The 19,265-nt window shown below is 41.8% G+C and overlaps 1 protein-coding gene across 7 annotated transcripts in view; it reads left to right on the forward strand.

The window, feature by feature from the left end:
* The window catches only part of TAF1 (TATA-box binding protein associated factor 1), a 30,515-nt gene extending 12,117 nt beyond the window's left edge, over positions 1-18,398 (forward strand). For 2 of the 7 annotated variants that reach the window (XM_054075881.1, XM_054075884.1), the window contains exons 18-40: positions 470-600; positions 910-990; positions 1,409-1,558; positions 1,714-1,833; positions 2,009-2,184; positions 2,911-3,152; positions 4,290-4,503; positions 4,790-4,955; positions 5,114-5,325; positions 5,570-5,678; positions 5,883-5,981; positions 6,901-7,078; positions 8,452-8,519; positions 8,925-9,047; positions 10,082-10,174; positions 10,250-10,334; positions 10,823-10,890; positions 10,972-11,088; positions 13,895-14,020; positions 15,303-15,401; positions 15,685-15,835; positions 16,611-16,788; positions 17,809-18,397. In XM_054075881.1, the coding sequence (XP_053931856.1) occupies positions 470-600; positions 910-990; positions 1,409-1,558; positions 1,714-1,833; positions 2,009-2,184; positions 2,911-3,152; positions 4,290-4,503; positions 4,790-4,955; positions 5,114-5,325; positions 5,570-5,678; positions 5,883-5,981; positions 6,901-7,078; positions 8,452-8,519; positions 8,925-9,047; positions 10,082-10,174; positions 10,250-10,334; positions 10,823-10,890; positions 10,972-11,088; positions 13,895-14,020; positions 15,303-15,401; positions 15,685-15,835; positions 16,611-16,788; positions 17,809-18,025 (3,203 nt within the window). In that variant the 3' untranslated portion in view covers positions 18,026-18,397. Of the gene's footprint in view, positions 1-469; positions 601-909; positions 991-1,408; positions 1,559-1,713; positions 1,834-2,008; positions 2,185-2,910; positions 3,153-4,289; positions 4,504-4,789; positions 4,956-5,113; positions 5,326-5,569; positions 5,679-5,882; positions 5,982-6,900; positions 7,079-8,451; positions 8,520-8,924; positions 9,048-10,081; positions 10,175-10,249; positions 10,335-10,822; positions 10,891-10,971; positions 11,093-13,894; positions 14,021-15,302; positions 15,402-15,684; positions 15,836-16,610; positions 16,789-17,808 lie in introns of all 7 variants that reach the window. The other 5 variants (XM_054075883.1, XM_054075887.1, XM_054075886.1 and 2 more) reach the window with 4 other exon arrangements.
* Positions 18,399-19,265: the final 867 nt, after the last annotated feature.

Genomic DNA, 19,265 nt, shown 5'->3' on the forward strand with positions numbered 1-19,265 from the left:
CACCTCCTCCTGCATTTGGCTGTGTTGTGTTTTGCAAGCAAATATGTGCCAGTAGAAGCTTGTTCTGTCTTTGAATCTTATGAAACTTGGAGAGCCTGAGTTCTGATTTCTGTATGAGCTGAATGATAAGCAAGTGGTAATACAAAGCTTTTTAGGCTAACCACAAGGAAAAGCAGTTTGATGTGAGGAAGTAAAAGGTGGATTAAATGCTTTTGGAATGTAGATCATACATTGAATGAGCATGAATGTATGAGAGTTCGCTGGTATTAACAGACGCTGAGTTATGGGGTGCTGATTTAGACAAGTGCAGAACAAAAAAAACTATTGCTTTTACTGATCTAAGTGTCATGGATTTGGCTCCTTTTGTCAGCATTACAGCAGGGTACCAAATCTGGAAATACAGTTGGGATTATGATGGCATCCAGTATTTGTGGGAAACTGCTCAGTGTTTGATCTGTGCATTTTTCAGGGATGGACTCAAATTGGTGGGTTTTAAAGCCAGATTTCAGATTGCCAACAGAGGAAGAGATCAGAGCAATGGTATCCCCAGAACAATGCTGTGCCTATTACAGCATGATTGCAGCTGAGCAGCGACTGAAGGTAAACGCTCCTTGTAGGCTATAAGGCAAATTACTGTGAAGGGGGGGGGGGGGGGTAACACCGTCTGCCTGCAGATGATTGTTATAAAGTAGGGAAATTAGGTTCTTCTCGTACTATCACCTGTCACTTAGGAAAAGAGACACCTCTCTATAACCTCCTTTCAGGCAGTTGTAGACAGTGATAAGGTCTCCCCTCAGCCTCCTTTTCTCCAGGCTACACAACCCCAGTTCCCTCAGCCACTTCTAGTTCTCTCTCCATTAACCTTTTTAAGACTTTAGGTTCTCATTTTTATCTAATACTTCTCTGCAGGATGCAGGTTACGGGGAGAAATCCTTCTTTGCACCAGAAGAGGAGAATGAAGAGGATTTCCAGATGAAGATTGATGATGAGGTACTGTCAGAGCAATGCGTGAGCATGCATCCCAGTATTTGAATCTGCATGGCAGGAGAGAAACCGCATCCTTAAGTATAAAGGACCTATTTAAAATAGGATTCAGTAGGTGGAATATTCTTGTCGCTTTCCTGGGAACTCTGCTGTCAAGCTTAAACCTGTGTTTGGGGATCGTTCCTGCTAGGTCCTTTTAGAACTGGGCTTTTTGCCTTAAATGCTTTTTGTGAGTTATCTAGCACTTTGGTTCTTCATACAAGTTTTATTAGGGCAGCTGAAGGATCAAGAAGTGGAATTCACCCTTGTTAAGTATATTGAAAAGTTTACAGTATGATTGTAAAATTCCAAAATAAAAAGCTTGGCATTCATTCTCTTCAGTGGTAGCAGGATTGTGAGAGCACGTTTCTCTTCTTGCTGGCAGGTGCGCACAGCTCCATGGAATACCACACGAGCTTTCATCGCTGCTATGAAGGGCAAGTGCCTCCTAGAAGTGACTGGTGTAGCAGATCCTACGGGTTGCGGTGAAGGATTTTCTTATGTGAAGATTCCAAACAAACCAACTCAGCAGAAGGTATAGTTCCCAAGGTTGGGTTGGACAGGGAGCAGTAACTGGAAAGTCATATGAGAGAAGTGGAGTAAATATGGGGCATCAAGAAGAGAAAATATCATGGTGAGCCTAGGAAAGACTGTTATGTCATGACATTAATAGAATGCATCTTTGAACAGGATGATAAAGAACCTCAGCCAGTGAAAAAGACAGTGACTGGGACAGATGCCGATCTGCGCCGACTTTCTCTCAAAAATGCCAAGCAACTTCTGCGTAAATTTGGTGTTCCTGAAGAGGAGGTGAGCGTGAACTGTGAGCACGTTACAGTTCTCTTCACTGACAGGTTCAGCAGCTAATGGTGGAAGGGACGTATATGTTTCTGCTCTGGCCTTGTGTGGAAAGGAGTTGAAATCCACGGTCGGCTACCTCAGCTGTATGTCTAAAGCAATTTCTAGTTGATCTTCCTCTTTCCAGATAAAGAAGCTATCTCGGTGGGAAGTGATTGATGTGGTACGAACGATGTCTACAGAGCAGGCTCGTTCAGGAGAAGGTCCTATGAGCAAATTTGCACGTGGGTCTCGCTTTTCTGTAGCAGAACATCAAGAGAGATACAAAGAAGAGTGTCAGCGCATCTTTGATTTACAAAATAAGTAGGTTCTTACCTGATATTTACAGCCTTGAACTCTACCCTGTCCTCACCTTTAAAGTGCAGAGCTATGTATTCCTGGGGCTCACTGATAGGTGGTGGTGTGGGTGTCAGTTTGGCTGCTTGGGCCCACAAAATGCAGAACTAGGAAAGACAGCTTTGGCCGTTAATCGAAACTTACAGGTTAACCTTAGTGTCTTGCTGTCAGAGACCTTTTGAAAGGTAGAATGTGTTGCAGTCTGCTGTGTATAATGGCATGAGAAGTTCCCCAGTTTTGCGGATCAGTAGGTCACTGTCTGATTTCCTTCCTTGCTTTCTTTTTTCCCCCTGCCGCTTTTATTTCTTTTGTTTTGTTAACAGCAGTTTGCCATCTTTCTCTTGGGTGGCAGCTACCAATTCTGTATTGTGTTCTTTAGAATTGCTGGAAGAGTTCCTGCATTGTTTCCAGTTCTGGCCTAAGATCTGAGAGTGGGAATGGAATATGTGGGGAGGGGGATGAGGAGATCAACTTGTTGGAGAAGATTGGCTCAGAACATTTGATCTTTTGGACATGGGGATTACAGGAGGACTAAGAAAGGAATATATTGTGTCTATTCTTACAGTAGTGATTTGCAACATTAGTTTTCAAAACATTTGCATCATTTTTCACTTTGTGTGTCCAAGAAGGTAACAGGCTGGTTCCTTTATTGTTGGGGGGACTAACTGACTTTGAAGGTGTCTCCTGTTTCAGGGTGTTGGAATCCACTGAGATCCTGTCAACAGACACAGACAGCAGCTCAGCTGAAGACAGTGACTTTGAAGAGATGGGAAAGAATATTGAGAATATGTTACAGAATAAGAAAACTAGTTCTCAGCTCTCTCGGGAAAGAGAAGAGCAGGAACGAAAGGAATTGCAAAGGATGCTTCTGGGAGAAGACAGTGGCAATGACAAGGAGAGGGGCAAAAAGGACAGGAGAGACAAAAAGGGGCTGTGTAAGTAACTGCAACCACCAGAACGTGCCTGAGCAGGGATGTGGAAGTTTGTGTCAGGCTGCAGAGTGTGCAGACCTGGCCTCTAGGGGGAGAATGTGCATTCCGTAGAGGGAAGATGTATAGACGTGCTTATCTGGGGCTTCTTCATTCTCCTGAGCAGTTACTGGCTGAAAATTAATTTCAAGTGTGCTCTTTGCCCCATAGCTCCACTTATTTTGAGCTATAACCTTACTCTGGTATTTCTTTTGATATCCACAGCTGCTTAAGTTCCCTTTTATTGGAGGTGTGTGGTTTTGAGTAGTTTTCTCAAGAGGCGTTCACAAACAGTTCCTGCATCCAGCTCATGGTACTCTAATTGGATCTTGCATGTAAACTGCTACATATGTGAAACAGATAGGCACAATATGTAGGCTGATAGCAGTGTCTGTTATACCATGCTGTAGCAGCATGTTTGGGAGGGAGTTGAGCAGCTGCCACGTTTGAATCTCTTGCAGACGTGCTTATTTTAAATGCATTCCAAGAGACAACTTGCCACTTCCTGCACCGGCTGGTAAAAGTGACCTGGGAATGAACTTCTGTCTGTGTGATGTGCTTATGACCATGTTACGTGTTGCATGTGTGTGAGCAAAGCTGAGCTCTGCTGCATCTGCGTCAACGTTGTTGCTGTTGGAATCCCAGAGTGGGAGTAAATAAACAATTAAATAATTACTTGAATAGTTTAGCAAGGGGTATCAGATTTGCTGATGATTGTTGCCTTATGAAAAGTGGGGTATTTTGAACACTAGTTGGACAACTGGGTAATTGTTGACCTTCATTTTCTGCCAGATCTCCATACCTATGATCAAACCCACTGTAACTGTCAGGGCAGTGTTGCAGTTGCCTAACGGGTTGCGCTTAGGCACCTGGGTGTCTTTGTTGACTGTAGCTGTTCCTTCTGGCTTTATAATCCACGTGGATAATTCAGCAGCTTTCCTTGATTGATATGTGGCATGGTAAGAGAACGTGAACAAGCAAGGGAAAGACTTCTATTGAATTTGTATCTTGGTAGTTTTTAAGCCAAAACTGTCTGTTGTATTTAAACAATCATGTTTCTAGAGTGTGAAAGAAATTAAAAGTAAATAAAACGCTCTCTTGTAGCATCAGCTTCAGGAGCCTCAGCAAACTCTCACAAAGATGATGACACTGCCTCTGTAACCAGCCTTAATTCCTCTGCCACTGGCCGCCGCCTCAAAATCTATCGTACGTTTAGAGATGAGGATGGGAAAGAATACGTGAGGTGCGAGACAGTGCGGAAGCCTGCTGTTATTGATGCCTACTGCCGAATACGGACTACCAAGGATGAAGAGTTCATGTAAGACCTATGATTTTTTTCCTGTTTTTTCTTCTTTTCAACTCTGCCTGCAGAATATTTCATTCTATTGGCAGTGTGGAGAAATGTAGAATTGAGTGTAGAAGCCCGGCACTGTAATTGTGTCGAGAGAGAAAGCTTTAATGGCTCTCCATTTGGAAGGCATTTTGAATTTTGTGCAGTGATTGACCTGGCAGAAGAGTACCTGGTAAATCACCAACTCAGATGAAAAATTTGTGTGGTTTTTGTGGTGTGTTTTGTTTTTGTTTTGCTTTTTCACCCCCCCCAGACGAAAGTTTGCTCTATTTGATGAGCAGCACCGTGAGGAAATGCGGAAGGAGCGGCGCAGGATCCAGGAACAATTACGGCGGCTAAAACGGAATCAAGAAAAAGAGAAACTGAAGGGCCCTCCAGAAAAGAAGCCCAAGAAAATGAAAGAGCGTCCAGACTTAAAAGTAAGCGTATCCATATGTAAATCATGCTACCAGGTCTTGTGTATTGGAGACGCTTTCTGTTCTAGTGACTAAAGGTCTGGCTAGAGGATTTTACTGATACTTTGCCTCTAAGCTGGGAGGCTGGGTACAAATTCTGATCTCATCTTACTTTATTGCAGCTGAAATGTGGAGCTTGTGGTGCAATTGGCCATATGAGGACTAATAAGTTCTGCCCTCTCTACTACCAAACGAATGCCCCACCTTCTAATCCTGTTGCAATGACAGAGGAGCAGGAAGAAGAGCTGGAAAAAACAGTCATTCACAATGATAATGAAGAACTCATCAAAGTAGAAGGAACAAAAATTGTCCTGGGTAAACAACTGATTGAAAGGTAAGGGAAGCAGCAGAAATACTGATGGGTAGCAAGAAAAAAATTAAAGCTTAGCGCAGAATACTCATATGTATATTAATTACAGGAATAAAGTGATAAGGCTTTATGTGTAAACTATTACTACAGTGTTGTGGTTGTGTATTTGGTATTAGGGCAGGTGGGACTGGAGTCAATACCAAGGGACAAATGGTCTTGATTTACATGAGGGCTGGGGAAAGTGTTACACTTTTTTCTTTCTATCTAGTGCGGATGAGGTTCGCAGGAAATCACTGGTCCTGAAGTTTCCTAAACAGCAGCTTCCTCCAAAGAAGAAGCGGCGAGTAGGGACAACTGTTCACTGCGATTATCTGAATGTGAGTGAAAGTGTTACTGAGCTGATAGCAGCATCTCTATTCCTGTTTGTAGCAAGTGACCAGAATATTTATTACTCCTGTGCATCCTCTGAATGCAAAAGATACCTGCCCAGCAAATTAATGAACTAAATTGACTAGGATTTCTGTGGGTAAATATTTTGCAACTGGGAACTACTTTAATTTTTCTGCCTGTTATTTCTTTAGCGTCCTCATAAATCTATCCACCGACGGCGAACGGATCCCATGGTGACATTGTCATCTATCTTGGAGGGGATCATCAATGATATAAGGGATCTTCCTAATGTAAGTTTAAGCTGTGAGACCAAAACCCTGCATCTTAAGCAATATGGTTGAAATGGGTTATGTGTTGTAGATGCCAAAATTAGGCTAAGCTTTTCTCAGATGAGTGGTGTGCCACCCCTGCCCTCCCTGCCCTGCACACAGTTGGTGTGCATTATTTCATACGTTATCTCAGCTCAGATTTTTTTTGGAATTAAAATGGCCGTATTGGAAGATAATGTTGAATAGTTCTGTATGGACACATATTCAAAGTCTGGGTTGTTAATTTTGTTTTTTTAAAACAAAACCAGACAAGGATGCGTAAAACTCAGTGTAGCAACATGGAATACTCTTATATGTGGCACTGGAGAAAATTATGTACTCTACTGTTTCTGACCAGATTTTACCAGAAACTTGCAAAATCAAAAGATTAAATGGAAGATTTGATTTCAAATGAAAATTTAAATTCAGTTTCTTGACTTCTGTGCTGCTTAACTAAAAACACTGAGAGCTCTTTGAATCAGAGAATACTAGGTCGGAAGGGACCTCAGAGATCATCCGGTCCAGCCCTTTACGTAACATATAGTTCATGGCCCAGAACCCTGTCAACTTTATAGGTAAAAGTGTCTGGTGTAGAGGAATCCACCACTTCCCTGGAGGATTATTCCAATTTTTAACTGTTCTCATGGTGAAGAATTTTCTTCTGGAATCCAATCGGAGATCTTTCTAAGAATTTTCTTCTTATAACGGTATTAAAGTACATTTTGTAGAAGAAACTGATAGTCACTATGAGGCTGAGCTTGTCAGGCTTTCCCTGGTGTAGTTAAGGAACTGATTGTTAAAGGTTTTATGCGTTTGTGTCTGTTCAGCTCTGGAGGCTAAAGCGAGATTAGCTGTGCTAGTACTGTGTTAATAAGCATTCATTTTTTTCTTGCATCCTCAGACGTACCCCTTTCATACACCTGTAAATCCAAAAGTTGTCAAAGACTATTATAAGATCATTACTCGGCCCATGGATTTACAGACCCTGCGTGAAAATGTTCGCAAGCGGCAGTACCCATCCCGGGAAGAGTTCAGAGAACACCTGGAACTAATTGTTAAGAACAGTGCAACGTACAACGGTGGGTTATTAATGCAGGGAAACTGTTTCTGCTAATACGCTCTGTGTGTATGAGCTGTGGATCTTTTAGAAAAAAGAAAAGCAACACAAAAGCAGAATAAATTCTCCATCAGAGGGCAACAATAAACATATGCTTTTCCACAGATACCGAAAAGACTATTTTAATGCTAATGAGCTAATTCATAAGTAAGAAAGAAGTTGACCTTAGTATTTAACAATGACTAAGTGATGGCTATGGTGCAATAACTGAGTTCAGTTATGGACCCCTCAATGACTGAGGACACTGGAGCATGTTTTAAGTCAAACTGCACTGAGGCAAAGTCCTGCATATCCCCTTCATATAGGGTGAAGTTAAGGAAAAAAATTGTTTGTAGTGGAATATATCATGAGTGTGCTTTCTTTTTGCTTTGACACAGATCAATTGGGAGATGCTTGTGAACTTTTTTTCAGTATTAGGCTTCAGTGAATGAATTTTCCTATATAAATAGGAATAGTTCACGCCTCTTGGAGCACGCAGCTTTGAGTAGAGTTTGCTGTAATGATGTTGCATATTTTGGTTCTTAGTTGCAATGAATTTTTCTGCTTTTGGGAAGGTCAGAAAGCTGGTTTTGAAAAAGCAAAAAGTGTAGATTCTGCAGTAGAGCATCTGCTGGAGAAAAGTGCTGATTCATTGAGCAACTACAGGTCAGCTGTATTCTGACCACTGATAGAAAGATCTTTGTCCAAAAAGTATTCATTCAACAGATAAAAAAATCCTCTCATCTGCATTGAATCTCTCTGGGCTGTGCAGCATTCAGGGTTATACTGACAGCACTGGTTTTGTGCTTTTACTGCTTCTTTTATTATTTTGACAGTTAAGTCCCCATTTTATGTTAATAAATTGGGGAGGGAGGGGTTGCACTTCTGTTGCAAATACTTGTTTCCCTGTCTGAGGAATTGTGACATTATTTAAAGCTGTGGTTTTCAGAATATTCCTTAGATGTCCGTCTCGACTTTCTTAGCAGTTCTGCTTCACTGACTGGATTTAGGAAAGGAAAGAGAAAATTCATTACTTATACTCTGAAAGTTTCGCAAAGGTAGAGGGCTTAGAGGCTGCTCTTCCACAGGCAAGGCTGCTTTTCCATTGGGTTTCCATAACTTAACAGAATGTATACCAGAAGTGTGACTATTTCCTAAAAATTTCCTTTTCTCAGGTAATCTCCATACTAAACTTCAGTAATTGTGTGTATTGAGAATATCCTTGAGGGTATGCTCCCAGCTGTACTAGAAATATAATCAGTAAAGCTTGAGGAGTAAAGATTAATTTATGTTGTGACGTAATTGTCCTTTTTAATCAGGCTGGAGTATCTCACTGTGCCTGCTGTGTGTTTGCAGGGCCAAAGCACTCGCTGACACAAATATCTCAGTCTATGCTGGACCTGTGTGATGAAAAACTAAAAGAGGCAAGTCTTGTGAATAAGCTGTGATCAGGGTGGAGAGGGAGGAATGGTCAGGGCTGGTGGAGGAGTTTAAGGACAAAGGATGGGAGCCGGCAAAAGGCAGGGGTTTAAGGACCCTTTTAAGAAGAATAAGGGAACTTCTCCCCTTACCCTGAGGTGCATTTGAATTTTTACAATTTTAAACAGTTCACGTTGGAGTCTTTGGTTACTGTAACTGCATTTATCTTGCATGTAGGGTTATATCTAGGCTGTTATCCCCCTTTACTTACAAGTGTCTTCATAAAAAAGTGAATGGGAGTCTCTTTGGGGTGGGTTATCCTGATATTAACAGTTCTTTGGGACAGAGTATCCTGATACTAACTGTATTAATCTAGGGTCGCTCACTGATGTTACTTCATTTTATTGCAGAAGGAAGATAAACTGGCTCGATTAGAAAAAGCAATTAATCCCCTTCTTGATGATGATGATCAAGTGGCCTTTTCCTTCATTTTGGATAACATTGTTACTCAAAAGATGATGGCAGTTCCGGATGTAAGTAGTATGAGTAAGACAGCATGTGTGTGATGTGCAAAATGTGCTGATTCTAGTCCCGTGGGTATGTTTACATTGTGGTTGTTAGTGCACTGCAAAACACATACAAACGAGTATGTAACATACAAACAGAAGTAAAGGCTGGGTTCTAGGTTTTTTCCTGCTGCTCTCACTCCTGGGTAGTGCTTATGTCAGCCTCCTCTTAGCAGGAATTCACTGGTTTTCTATAATCATAGTCATTACAAAATGTGCTTTTCTCCTGCTGCTTACAGCACCTGCTTTGGTAGATCTCAAAGCACTCTGCAAAGGTATAGCTTTCAGGTGCAAACGAAACACAAAGTGATTTCTAATTGATTGGGTTTACCCAGTGTTGTACTAGTGCATTAGTATTAACACCTCTTAAGCTTATCAAATAAAACTGCGCAGAGGGCTTCAGAGTCGCTGATCCATAATGTGGATAGTGGCTGAAAGAAGTAAGGAACAAGAGCCTAGTGGTTAGACTGAACGAGGGAGAGCTTGATGCCTGTCCTCTTTAAAACTTTGGTTCCGTTCTCTGTTGTTACTGAGCTCTTGTTTCTGATGTTTAGAAAGAGATTTTAGAGGTTTTTCTGTGCTGTCACACCATGCTGAGCTGTTAAATTGGTTTCTATAGCCCTATTGTGAGATCAGACCTGGGTTTATGTTCTTTGGTTTTATACAAGCAGTGAGTGTTCTTGTTGGACACTGCAGTTCTGTTGTGGAGGAAACAGCGATGTTAAGTAGAAAAATCCTTTGTATGATTATTATTTTGTATTACACGTTCCTGCTGCCAAGCAGGTATCGACGGGCCTAGTTAAAATCCCAACAGGTAAAACGTTTTTTCTGTGGCCTTCCTGAAGCCAAACGATTGGATTCAAGATGCCTTATGATAAATACTTCCCATGCATTCTGAGTGTTAATCAGTTCTGCAGACCTGCTTTAAGAAATTTGTAGTTCAAACTGTAAATAATTCTGCACGGAAGCTTTCTAAACTTAATCTCTTTTCTTTCCTTCAGTCTTGGCCATTTCATCATCCAGTTAACAAGAAGTTTGTTCCTGATTATTACAAGGTGATTGCTAATCCGATGGATCTGGAGTCTATCCGCAAGGTGTGTAGCTTGAATTGAGCAGTCACTTGCGAGATATTTAGACTTGATTACTTACTGGGTGACAATCTCTTCCAGAACATCTCCAAACACAAATACCAGAACAGAGAGACTTTCCTGGATGATGTTAACCTCATCCTTGCCAACAGCATTAAGTACAATGGTAGGTAGTGAAAATAAGGCTTCAGCTGCCTTCTGTACTTAAAAGAACACATCTGAGCACTTGTTCTGTAGTGCTGTCAAAGCCTGAAGCTATGAATCCTGAGCTTGATGGTTGCTGTCTTTTCCTGCTGAGAAAAGAGATGCGTAAACAGTGATGTTTTCACTGTCACGCGATGGCTTTTTTAACTGTCTTATCCAGAAAGGGGCAGTTACATTTGGGGAGGATTTTCTTCTTGTTCAGTACCTTGAAACTGAGAGGGTGCAATCTTCCTTTCTTATATAAAATCACATTTTTAATGCTGGAATAATCTGGTTGCTCTTTGTTAGCCAAATGTGAACCCTGCTTTATATTTATCTTTGGATCTGAAGGTGTTGGAAGTTTAGGAACTTTGTGTCATGAGAGCTGTGTAACCAAAACCAGTCTTCTGTCTCAGCAGCTGGAACTGAGCAAATGTCATAATGCATAAAGAGATTTGTTTCTTACTGCAGGGCCAGACAGTCAGTACACGAAAACAGCCCAGGAGATTGTAAACATCTGTTATCAGACTTTAGCTGAGGTATGTGCTCAACTCTGCTGTAGTGGTTTTATATGATTGAATTTTGTGTTCTGCAACCTTAGCAAGCTTCTTTGTTCTTAGTATGATGAGCACCTGACTCAACTTGAGAGAGACATCTCTACTGCTAAGGAAGCAGCACTGGAGGAGGCAGATCTGGAAAGTCTTGATCCTATGACCCCTGGTCCATATACTCCACAGGCAAGTGATCCAGCAACGTTTCTCTTTCCTTTCTTTTAGTTTCAGTTGCCTGGATGTTTGATCTAGAGGTGCCTCTTTGCAGACAGATGGGGAACCAGCAAACAGTTTGGTTTTTAGTAGAATATCTTGTTGGATGGCGTGCTAACAGCTATTTCTTAAAGATAAATATGAAAAGCGGTTATGATGCCTCAGAGAGTGAGGTACCTAAGACAAAGAAGGTAATTTCCCAAGCAGCTTGCAAAACTGGTCTCAAGGTGAGCTGCGTAGAGTCAGGTACAGCTGAGTGTTGGTTGGAAACTCAAAGGCTATGCAAGAGTAGCAGTTAGAAACCCTCAGAAAGCAAGCAGTGAAAAGGTAAGGATAAAATGAGCAAAAACCATCAACACTGTAGTGCTGAGAAGAAGCCAGAGAGCTGTTTGATGGGGGTATTGTTGAAGAGGGCTATTTCTACGAGAAAAGAAACTGCCTGATATGGTCAGCGAAGTATGACTCCTCTGCATTCTTTGGTGGGATTCTTTACATTTCTTACTCTTCATTATTATTCTATAGCAGACAATCGTGTGTCAGCTGTTTTATATATGCTATACACCAGGTTGAAAGCATAATTTATACTGGAGATAGACTGCTTTTTTAGTGTTTACAGTTTGACAAAATTTTATAGCTATTGGAATTACTTTTTTTTTAAATGCTGCTTCTTGTCTTGGGCTGTCTGTTATTTTTAAAAAACATCAGTGAAAAATTTTCACCAGGAATGACAAGTTCATTCCTGCAAAATGAAATTACCTTTGGAATTTACCTGATAATTTATGTGACAGTTTAGGGAGTGTCATCCTAGTGTCTGAGATGTGCTTTTTATTTGGAAAAACTGAGTTCCAAAGTATTTGGAAAGATCTCTCTGCTAATAACTGAATGATAAAAAAACTCAAATGTTGTATATCCAGTGTAGGAAGGCAGAGCAAAGCTTTCTTTGCAGTTGTTCATCCTAGTTGTAGACCATTTTTTCTATTCTGTGCAAGTCTGGTGTGATTATATCTGGAAAGCTACATTTAATTTTAGTAAAGTCAGAGCAGAAAAGGGGTCCTGAAGTTCAGGAACAATTTAAGATCTTATAAAGATTACTTTTAAGAGAAAAATGAATTTAAAATTTCTTTAGGCAATAAGTATACACAATTATGTGGCTGAAGCCAAAACAGATTACCAACTATTTTGGGGCAATATTTAAAACCGTTCATCTCTTACCACAAAAAATCCCCCCAAATGTAGCATTTTAGGAAGCTAGAAAGAACTTGCTAGGACTGATAATTGAAAGCATCAGGGTGGGAATACTGAAACTCGGGATCATGGACAAGGACCTTCCTGGAAGTGGGAAGTGTCAGGCTACAAGGGAGTCTTTGGAAATTAGTTTTTGGAACTGTTACCACATTTCAAGGAAGATTAGATGCAACGAAGGATGATCCCAGTACCTCAGGGATAAATCCCAGAACCTAAGGGTCAAAAATGTCGTTCCTCTCTCTACCTGATGATTTCCTTCCTAAGAGCCGTATGACCCATTCTGAATTTTTTTTCCAAGTTTGGTGTTCAGGAAAAAGGAAAAGTGGCCTGAGCAGTGAACTGCCTATTAGTTGTCTGTTCCTTCTCTGTACTTGCTAAAGGAGAGAGTTTTCTGAGCTTCTCCTTTGGAGTTGGCATCTGATGGCCACCCTTTCCCTCTGCTTCTTGGCTGCAGATACACTCCTGCTTCCCACTCCCAAACTTGTCACAGATGGCAGGTCTAGTGATGGTTGCTTGGCTTTAGTTCCCTTGATTTCAAACGCAATTTTGATGACTAATATTTATCTCCCCATATGTGTCTTCAGGAGTTGAACTCCAGGATATAAAAAGCAAATACAGCAAGTAGAGAGCTGTCTGGTTTAAGTGTCTGTTTAAATTCTTAGGAAGCCTGCTTTGCCTAATTTAAACAATATTACTGCTGTTCTTAACACTTTCAGAATTGTCATGATGTACAAACGGTGTATGATAAGGGCATTTTATCAAAATTCCAATTTCTAGTTCCTCAGGAACTCTTTAGAGGTCAGATGGCATGCAAACTACAGACTGGCTTTTGGAATACTTTATCTGAACCCTTCTTTTTTCTTGCTTTTGTCAGCTTTGGGTATTCTTGAGATAGTTATTTAGGTAGAATTGATGGAAAGTGGAAGCTTTGCTATTTTGTATGTGATAGACTCTGCCCAGTTCTCATAGCAGCATTTGTGGTTGCAACACCATTTCCATTGTAGAAATGGAAATCAAAAAGGCCATGCTGAGTCAAACCAAAGGTTCATGTAATCAAATATTCTGTCTCTGGCAGGGACCAGAAGTAAGTGGATGCAAACATACAGTGATCCTTCTTACAGAGAAGCTTCTCTGCGTCTGGCAATTGGCTGTTCAGGCACCTCACCCTGGTGTTGCGTCTGGGCCGTTGCATTTCCAAGCTGCAGAGAGGCCTGTTCTCTGTTGGTCTCTTTAATCCTTTTGGAGTCCATTTATGATTTTGGCTTCTGTAGGATTGCACGGCATAGAAGTACTGACTTCTATTTCAAAACCTGCTATTTGGCAAACGTCAAACCTGATGTTGTAAGCCATCATGTTTTACCATGATGAATAAATAGCTTATTTTGATTGAACAGTGTTTAATAATATAAACACCGTGCCAAAACCTGCATTTTGCATTTAGTTCTAAAGTCCCAGTTTTGCCTCTCGAGATACCGTTTAAGTCTCAGTTCAGTGCCTGAGAATGTTGTGTCTCCTGTTTCCACATATACTTTAGCCACCAGATTTGTATGATACCAACACTTCCCTCAGTTTGTCACATGATGCTTCTGTCTATCAAGATGAGAGCAATTTGACTGCTATGGACACTCCCATCACTACCCCAGAGAAGCGAGGAACTCAGGTCAGAATCCTCCATTTTTTTCATGTGGTTGGAGAGTTGGGTTGTGTAAGCAAATTACTGGAAGGAGACAATTACTTTGTAGGAAATAGGTGACAAAGATCAGGTTTCCCAAGTAGAGAAGGAATTCAATTGCAAAAGTTATGAAATTTCCTTCTTTTTGACTGCTCTGAGGGAAAAGGAAAAATTTAAGGAGCACTGGGAATTGAGACACTGCAAAACAAAGAATAGAGACTCAAAAGCTGTAAAAGAATTTGCCTAAGGCCAGATACTTGTTTGCTTCACTACTTCTGGGAGTAGAAACCTGGTGACTCATGCTACAAAGGGCTGATGTGCAATTCCGTATTGATTCTGAATAGGGAAATGGTGAAGTGTATTCTACAGATTTGGAAGATGCTAATTAGATGATTATGGTTGCATCCAGTGATGATTACAAGCTGTACAAATACCTAGGAAGAGATGGTTGCCACTGTAGATACCTTATAGTTCTAAGAGAGGAAAAAAAAAAGCAGACAAGTTATTAAATCGTTATAAATGAGCTTGCTACAGTAACCACAGAATATTTTTTTTCTTAGTCTTTATATTAAAAAACATAACTGTTGGAGGAGTGGGAATAGCAGCAGATGCAATAATGACTATGAAAATAAACTACCAGGAGGAAGAAGGTGAGGAGGGCCATGAGACTGAAGGTGGTACCAGGAAGACTAATGAGAGCTACTCTGAGCAATCCAGACTAAGAGACACTGAATATGAATGGTTTCGTCTACCATTGTGGCTGTCTGTAGCTTTGAGAATGCCTTCTAGATTTTAAGTCTTCAAGCTTTCTATAGGCTTTGAATTTCTAGTCTTTGGGACGGAATCTGCATGTCCTCTCTACCTTTAGGCTCATGGTGACTGAGGGAAGAACAGGAGAGAGAAGGGCAGGAGAAGATTTGTTGGAAACTGCTGTCTGCTTTTCAAATAATTTTGTGAGAAGAAGGACTTGAGGTCTAGTGGTGTTTTCCAGAAACATCTAAGTAAACAAAGAACTCTGGTGCTGTAAGGCTGGAGATTCCCTTTCAAAGGATGAGCACATCAGGATAAAAGTGCTTGGACACTGTGTGCTCTCTGATCTTGGAATAGAAAGGATCCTTGCTCTGAGAGCAATATATGTATATTTTTCATTTTATTTTTTCCTCCCTGTACTCCTGCACCCATCATTGTGGTCCAGATGTCAGTCGTACCATTTGGTTTACGTCCAATAGTGCCTTCCTCAACGGTATTGCTATTTGTGTTCCCCATTCAGATGCGCCAGGGGCGAGGTAGGCTGGGCGAGGAAGACTCTGACGTAGATATTGAAGGGTTTGATGAGGATGATGATGGGAAACCTAAGACTCCAGCCCCAGTGAGTATATTTGCAGAAATCCCAGCCACAGTCTATGTCTTGACTTGCATACTTGTGGTCTCCATAGTCTCCATGGAGGGTTGTCTGCTGTGGCTGCCACCCTGAAAGACAGCAGGATTCCTAGCAACAGGCAGACTCTTAAATGTAGTTTTAAAACATTAGCGTTATGAAAAGAGCAAATAACTCAGCGTGAACAGTGTGACCGATAATAGGCGCATGCTGGAAATGGCCGCAGTAGTTCATGCGATGTTTATCTTCACAATCCCTGTTCTGTGTGACCCAGGAAGTCGAAGATGCAGATGGTGACCTTGCTGATGAAGAAGAAGGGTCAGCCCAGCAGCCCCAGGCCAGTGTCCTCTATGAAGATTTGCTCATGTCGGATGGAGAGGATGATGATGATGGGAGTGATGAAGAGGGAGATAATCCTTTCTCATGTAGGTGTCCTTTTGCGTAAAAGATTGAATAGGAACTGGCTGTTGGCAAACCCAGCTAATTTTCTCATGCTTCCATCACAAAACCACACTGGGAGTGCTGAGCATATTTGGGATGTGTAGGCCAGGCGATCTAGTAGCGAAACAGGAAGAGACCAAGGGGCGAGGTGAGAGAACTGGATGAATATGAATAGAACTGAAAACAAAATGGAATATGAGTCCTGTAAGTATAGACAGAACAGAAAGCAGAGTTAAGATAAGAGCTGGTCGATTGTATTTCATAAAGTGAAACTGCAATTGGCTTTGGAAAAACTGGAACTGCGATTTGGTGTGCAGAGCCAGGAATGTAAAGCACAACACTTATCAACCACACTGTTTCGTATCAAAATGTTATCAAGAAATGGAAGAGGTGTCTGGAGGTTCTTCAGATTGTTTCCTTTTTAGTAAGAAACCTGCCACACAGAAAAACTTATGGTGGTACTTATTGATGACTTCTGAAAGTTACTAGAGGGGGAAGAAGGAGGAGTTGCTGAAAGTAGAGAAGCAAATATGGCCTTTTTGAGTAATGGTGGTAATAAGGTTGCTTTTGAATAACATCAGAATTGGATACTCGGTAAGCAGCATCACCTCCCAGATGGCCTTTCTGCTGCCTTGTGGAGGCACCGCTCTGTTTGCATTCCACACAGTCAATGCTGCAGCCTTTAAACAAAGACACCGGAGCACCGAACTGACAGAGCAGAGCTGTTGCTTTGTGACCAAATGTTGTTTTTTCCCACAGCTATCCAACTAAGCGAGAGCGGCAGTGACTCAGATGTGGAGCCCAACGCAGTGAGACCTAAACAACCCCATGTTCTTCAGGAGAACACACGAATGGGCATGGACAATGAAGAAAGCATGATGTCTTATGAAGGAGATGGTGGAGAGACATCTCATGTTATGGAGGACAGTACTATCAGGTAATTAGAGCTGAACCTTGGTAAAATTATTCTTTGAAACAAAATCCCTTCTCTTCAAGATTTCTGAAGTGTTTATCATAAAAAGTTGAAGGTATCTCACACTTCTAGGTTATTTTGTTGCTTTTCAGTATTGCATCTCTAATGACCATAATTGCAATTTACTTCTTAAAGACAGAAATTTGGGTTTGCTGTTAAGATTTTTGCATTTATAAAGTTTAGTTAAATTAAAGATATGTTCTTTTTTTGCAAGTTAGATGTTTTCCTGTATGTAATGGTTTTGAACACAGGAAAATAGAGCTTTTTATGAGTTGTCTCAAACTACACGATGCCTTTGAAGTTAGAAGATGATTTGGCTGATCGACTTCCTGGGTTTGTTGGGCTTTTTATCTAAGGATAAGCATTTTCTTACTTGAAAGGAACCTGCTTAGCCGCAGCCCAAAAGAATAGGAATCATGCGTGTTCTGTATTTTGGAAGGAGTTCCATTATTAGAAAATGACAAGTCCAGCAACAACAGCTTTGTTTTTACTGCATTCACGGGGAGAACATTGACCTACCCTTTCGTCCCTGGCCATGCTAGAGTGTTAGCGTTAGATTCTCTGTTCTTTTTCTACTCATGGAATTCAGTCCCTTGATGCCATTATTGATATTTGCCGTGCAGGAGCTATGCTGGGTCAGGCAGAGGGTTGGCCCAGTCCCATGCCTTGACAACAGTTAGCAAAAACCACTGGAGAAATTGATGAGAACGGGCTGTCTGCCTGCAGTCAAGGTGGCGGAGGAAGGTCTTGGAGAGATCTGCTTTTCCTGCCCTGAGTGTATCAGAGCAGGATGAGGATGCTGATAGACAGGTGTTTTTCTATTTTAAAAAGCTGGCCACTGGCAGAATTGAAGAACACAGCGGTTCCGAGTGTTCCCTAAGGACTTCCATCCAGGGACCTTTTACAAGAGTTACAGTACAGAATTGTTGGTTTCAGCAGCTGATCTGAAATGATGATAAAGTGAGAGTATCTTCTTTCTTCTAGTTATGGCAGCTATGAAGAACCAGACCCAAAATCCAACACGAGAGACACTAGTTTCAGCAGTATTGGAGGGTATGAGATCTCAGAAGAGGAGGAAGAGGAGGAACAGCAGCGCTGTGGGCCAAGCGTATTAAGTCAGGTCCATCTGTCTGAGGATGAGGAAGACAGCGAGGACTTTCATTCCATCGCAGGAGACAGTGACCTGGACTCGGATGAATAAGCTCCCTTTCCTGACATGGTGGTCATCCTGGCCTGCTCTTGGCTCCTGAATTTGTCCCAGTTTCTATAAGGAACAGTGTTGTGTGGACTGTATTAGCAAGAAGATTTGTACATATATTTTAATGAGTTCTAATACACGTTATGTGACTGAGTAAATGATGACAAATAAGCTTTAGAGGAGTGTGCCCTGCTGTGGTTCTGGGCAGCTGTAGTCTGTGCTGGTACCAGAGTCCAGATGAGGATCTGTGTGGTTTGTCCTTCTGTCTTTTTATAGATGTAAAATAACTTCACATCAGTGCAGGGCTGTTGGATACATATCTGTCTGTGAGGCTAAAAAAAAATGCTTGCTCAGAATAAAACTACTCCTCTTGGTAACTGCTGTAAACCCCTCTGCATTTCCTGAAGGGCTTTTCCCTAGGTCTGCAGCCTGATTGGTGGCTTAAGGCAGACCACAGGCTCTACACCACTCTACTCCGCACTGGTGCAGCCCCACCTTGAGTACTGGGTGCAGTTTTTGGGGGTCATAGCATGAAAAGGACATAAAGCTACTGGAGACCGTCCTGAGAGGGCTGCAAAGTCGGTGAAGGGTTTAGAGGGGAAGCTGTATGAGGAGTGACTCAAGTCACTTGGCCATTCCATGGTTCTAAGCTGCTTTTGGTAACAGCCTCACAGCTTGGAACACTCTGGTAACAGCGGCCCTGTGTTTGCTAAATCAAGCCCAACCATACCTGCTGCTGCTGGCCATGCTGTTTCTGATACAAGCCAGGATGCTGTTGGCCTTCTTGGCTACCTGGGCCACTGCTGACTCATGTTCAGCTGCTGTCAACCAACACCCCCAGGTCCTTCACCAGGCAGCTTTCCAGCCACTCTTCCCCTGGCCTGTAGCGCTGCACAGGGTTGTTGTGTCCCAAGTGCAGGACTCTGCATTTGGCCTTGTTAAACCTCATCCCGTTGGTTTCAGGCCATAGATCCAGCCCGTTCAGATCCCTTTGCAGAGCCTCTCTACCCTCCAATAGATCGACACTGCCTCCTACCTTAGTATCATCCACAGACTTACTAAGGGTGCACTCGACCCCTTCATACAGATTGTCAATAAGAGACTGAACAAGACTGGACGCAGCGCCGAGCCCTGGGGCACACATGGCACCAACTGGACTTAACTCCATTCACTACCACTCTTTGGGCTCAGCCGGATACTGAAAATGCCAGCAAATAAACCCCTCTATGACTCATTTTGGAGT

This window comes from Cuculus canorus, chromosome 10, assembly GCF_017976375.1.
Source record: "Cuculus canorus isolate bCucCan1 chromosome 10, bCucCan1.pri, whole genome shotgun sequence".
Classification (NCBI taxonomy): domain Eukaryota; kingdom Metazoa; phylum Chordata; class Aves; order Cuculiformes; family Cuculidae; genus Cuculus; species Cuculus canorus.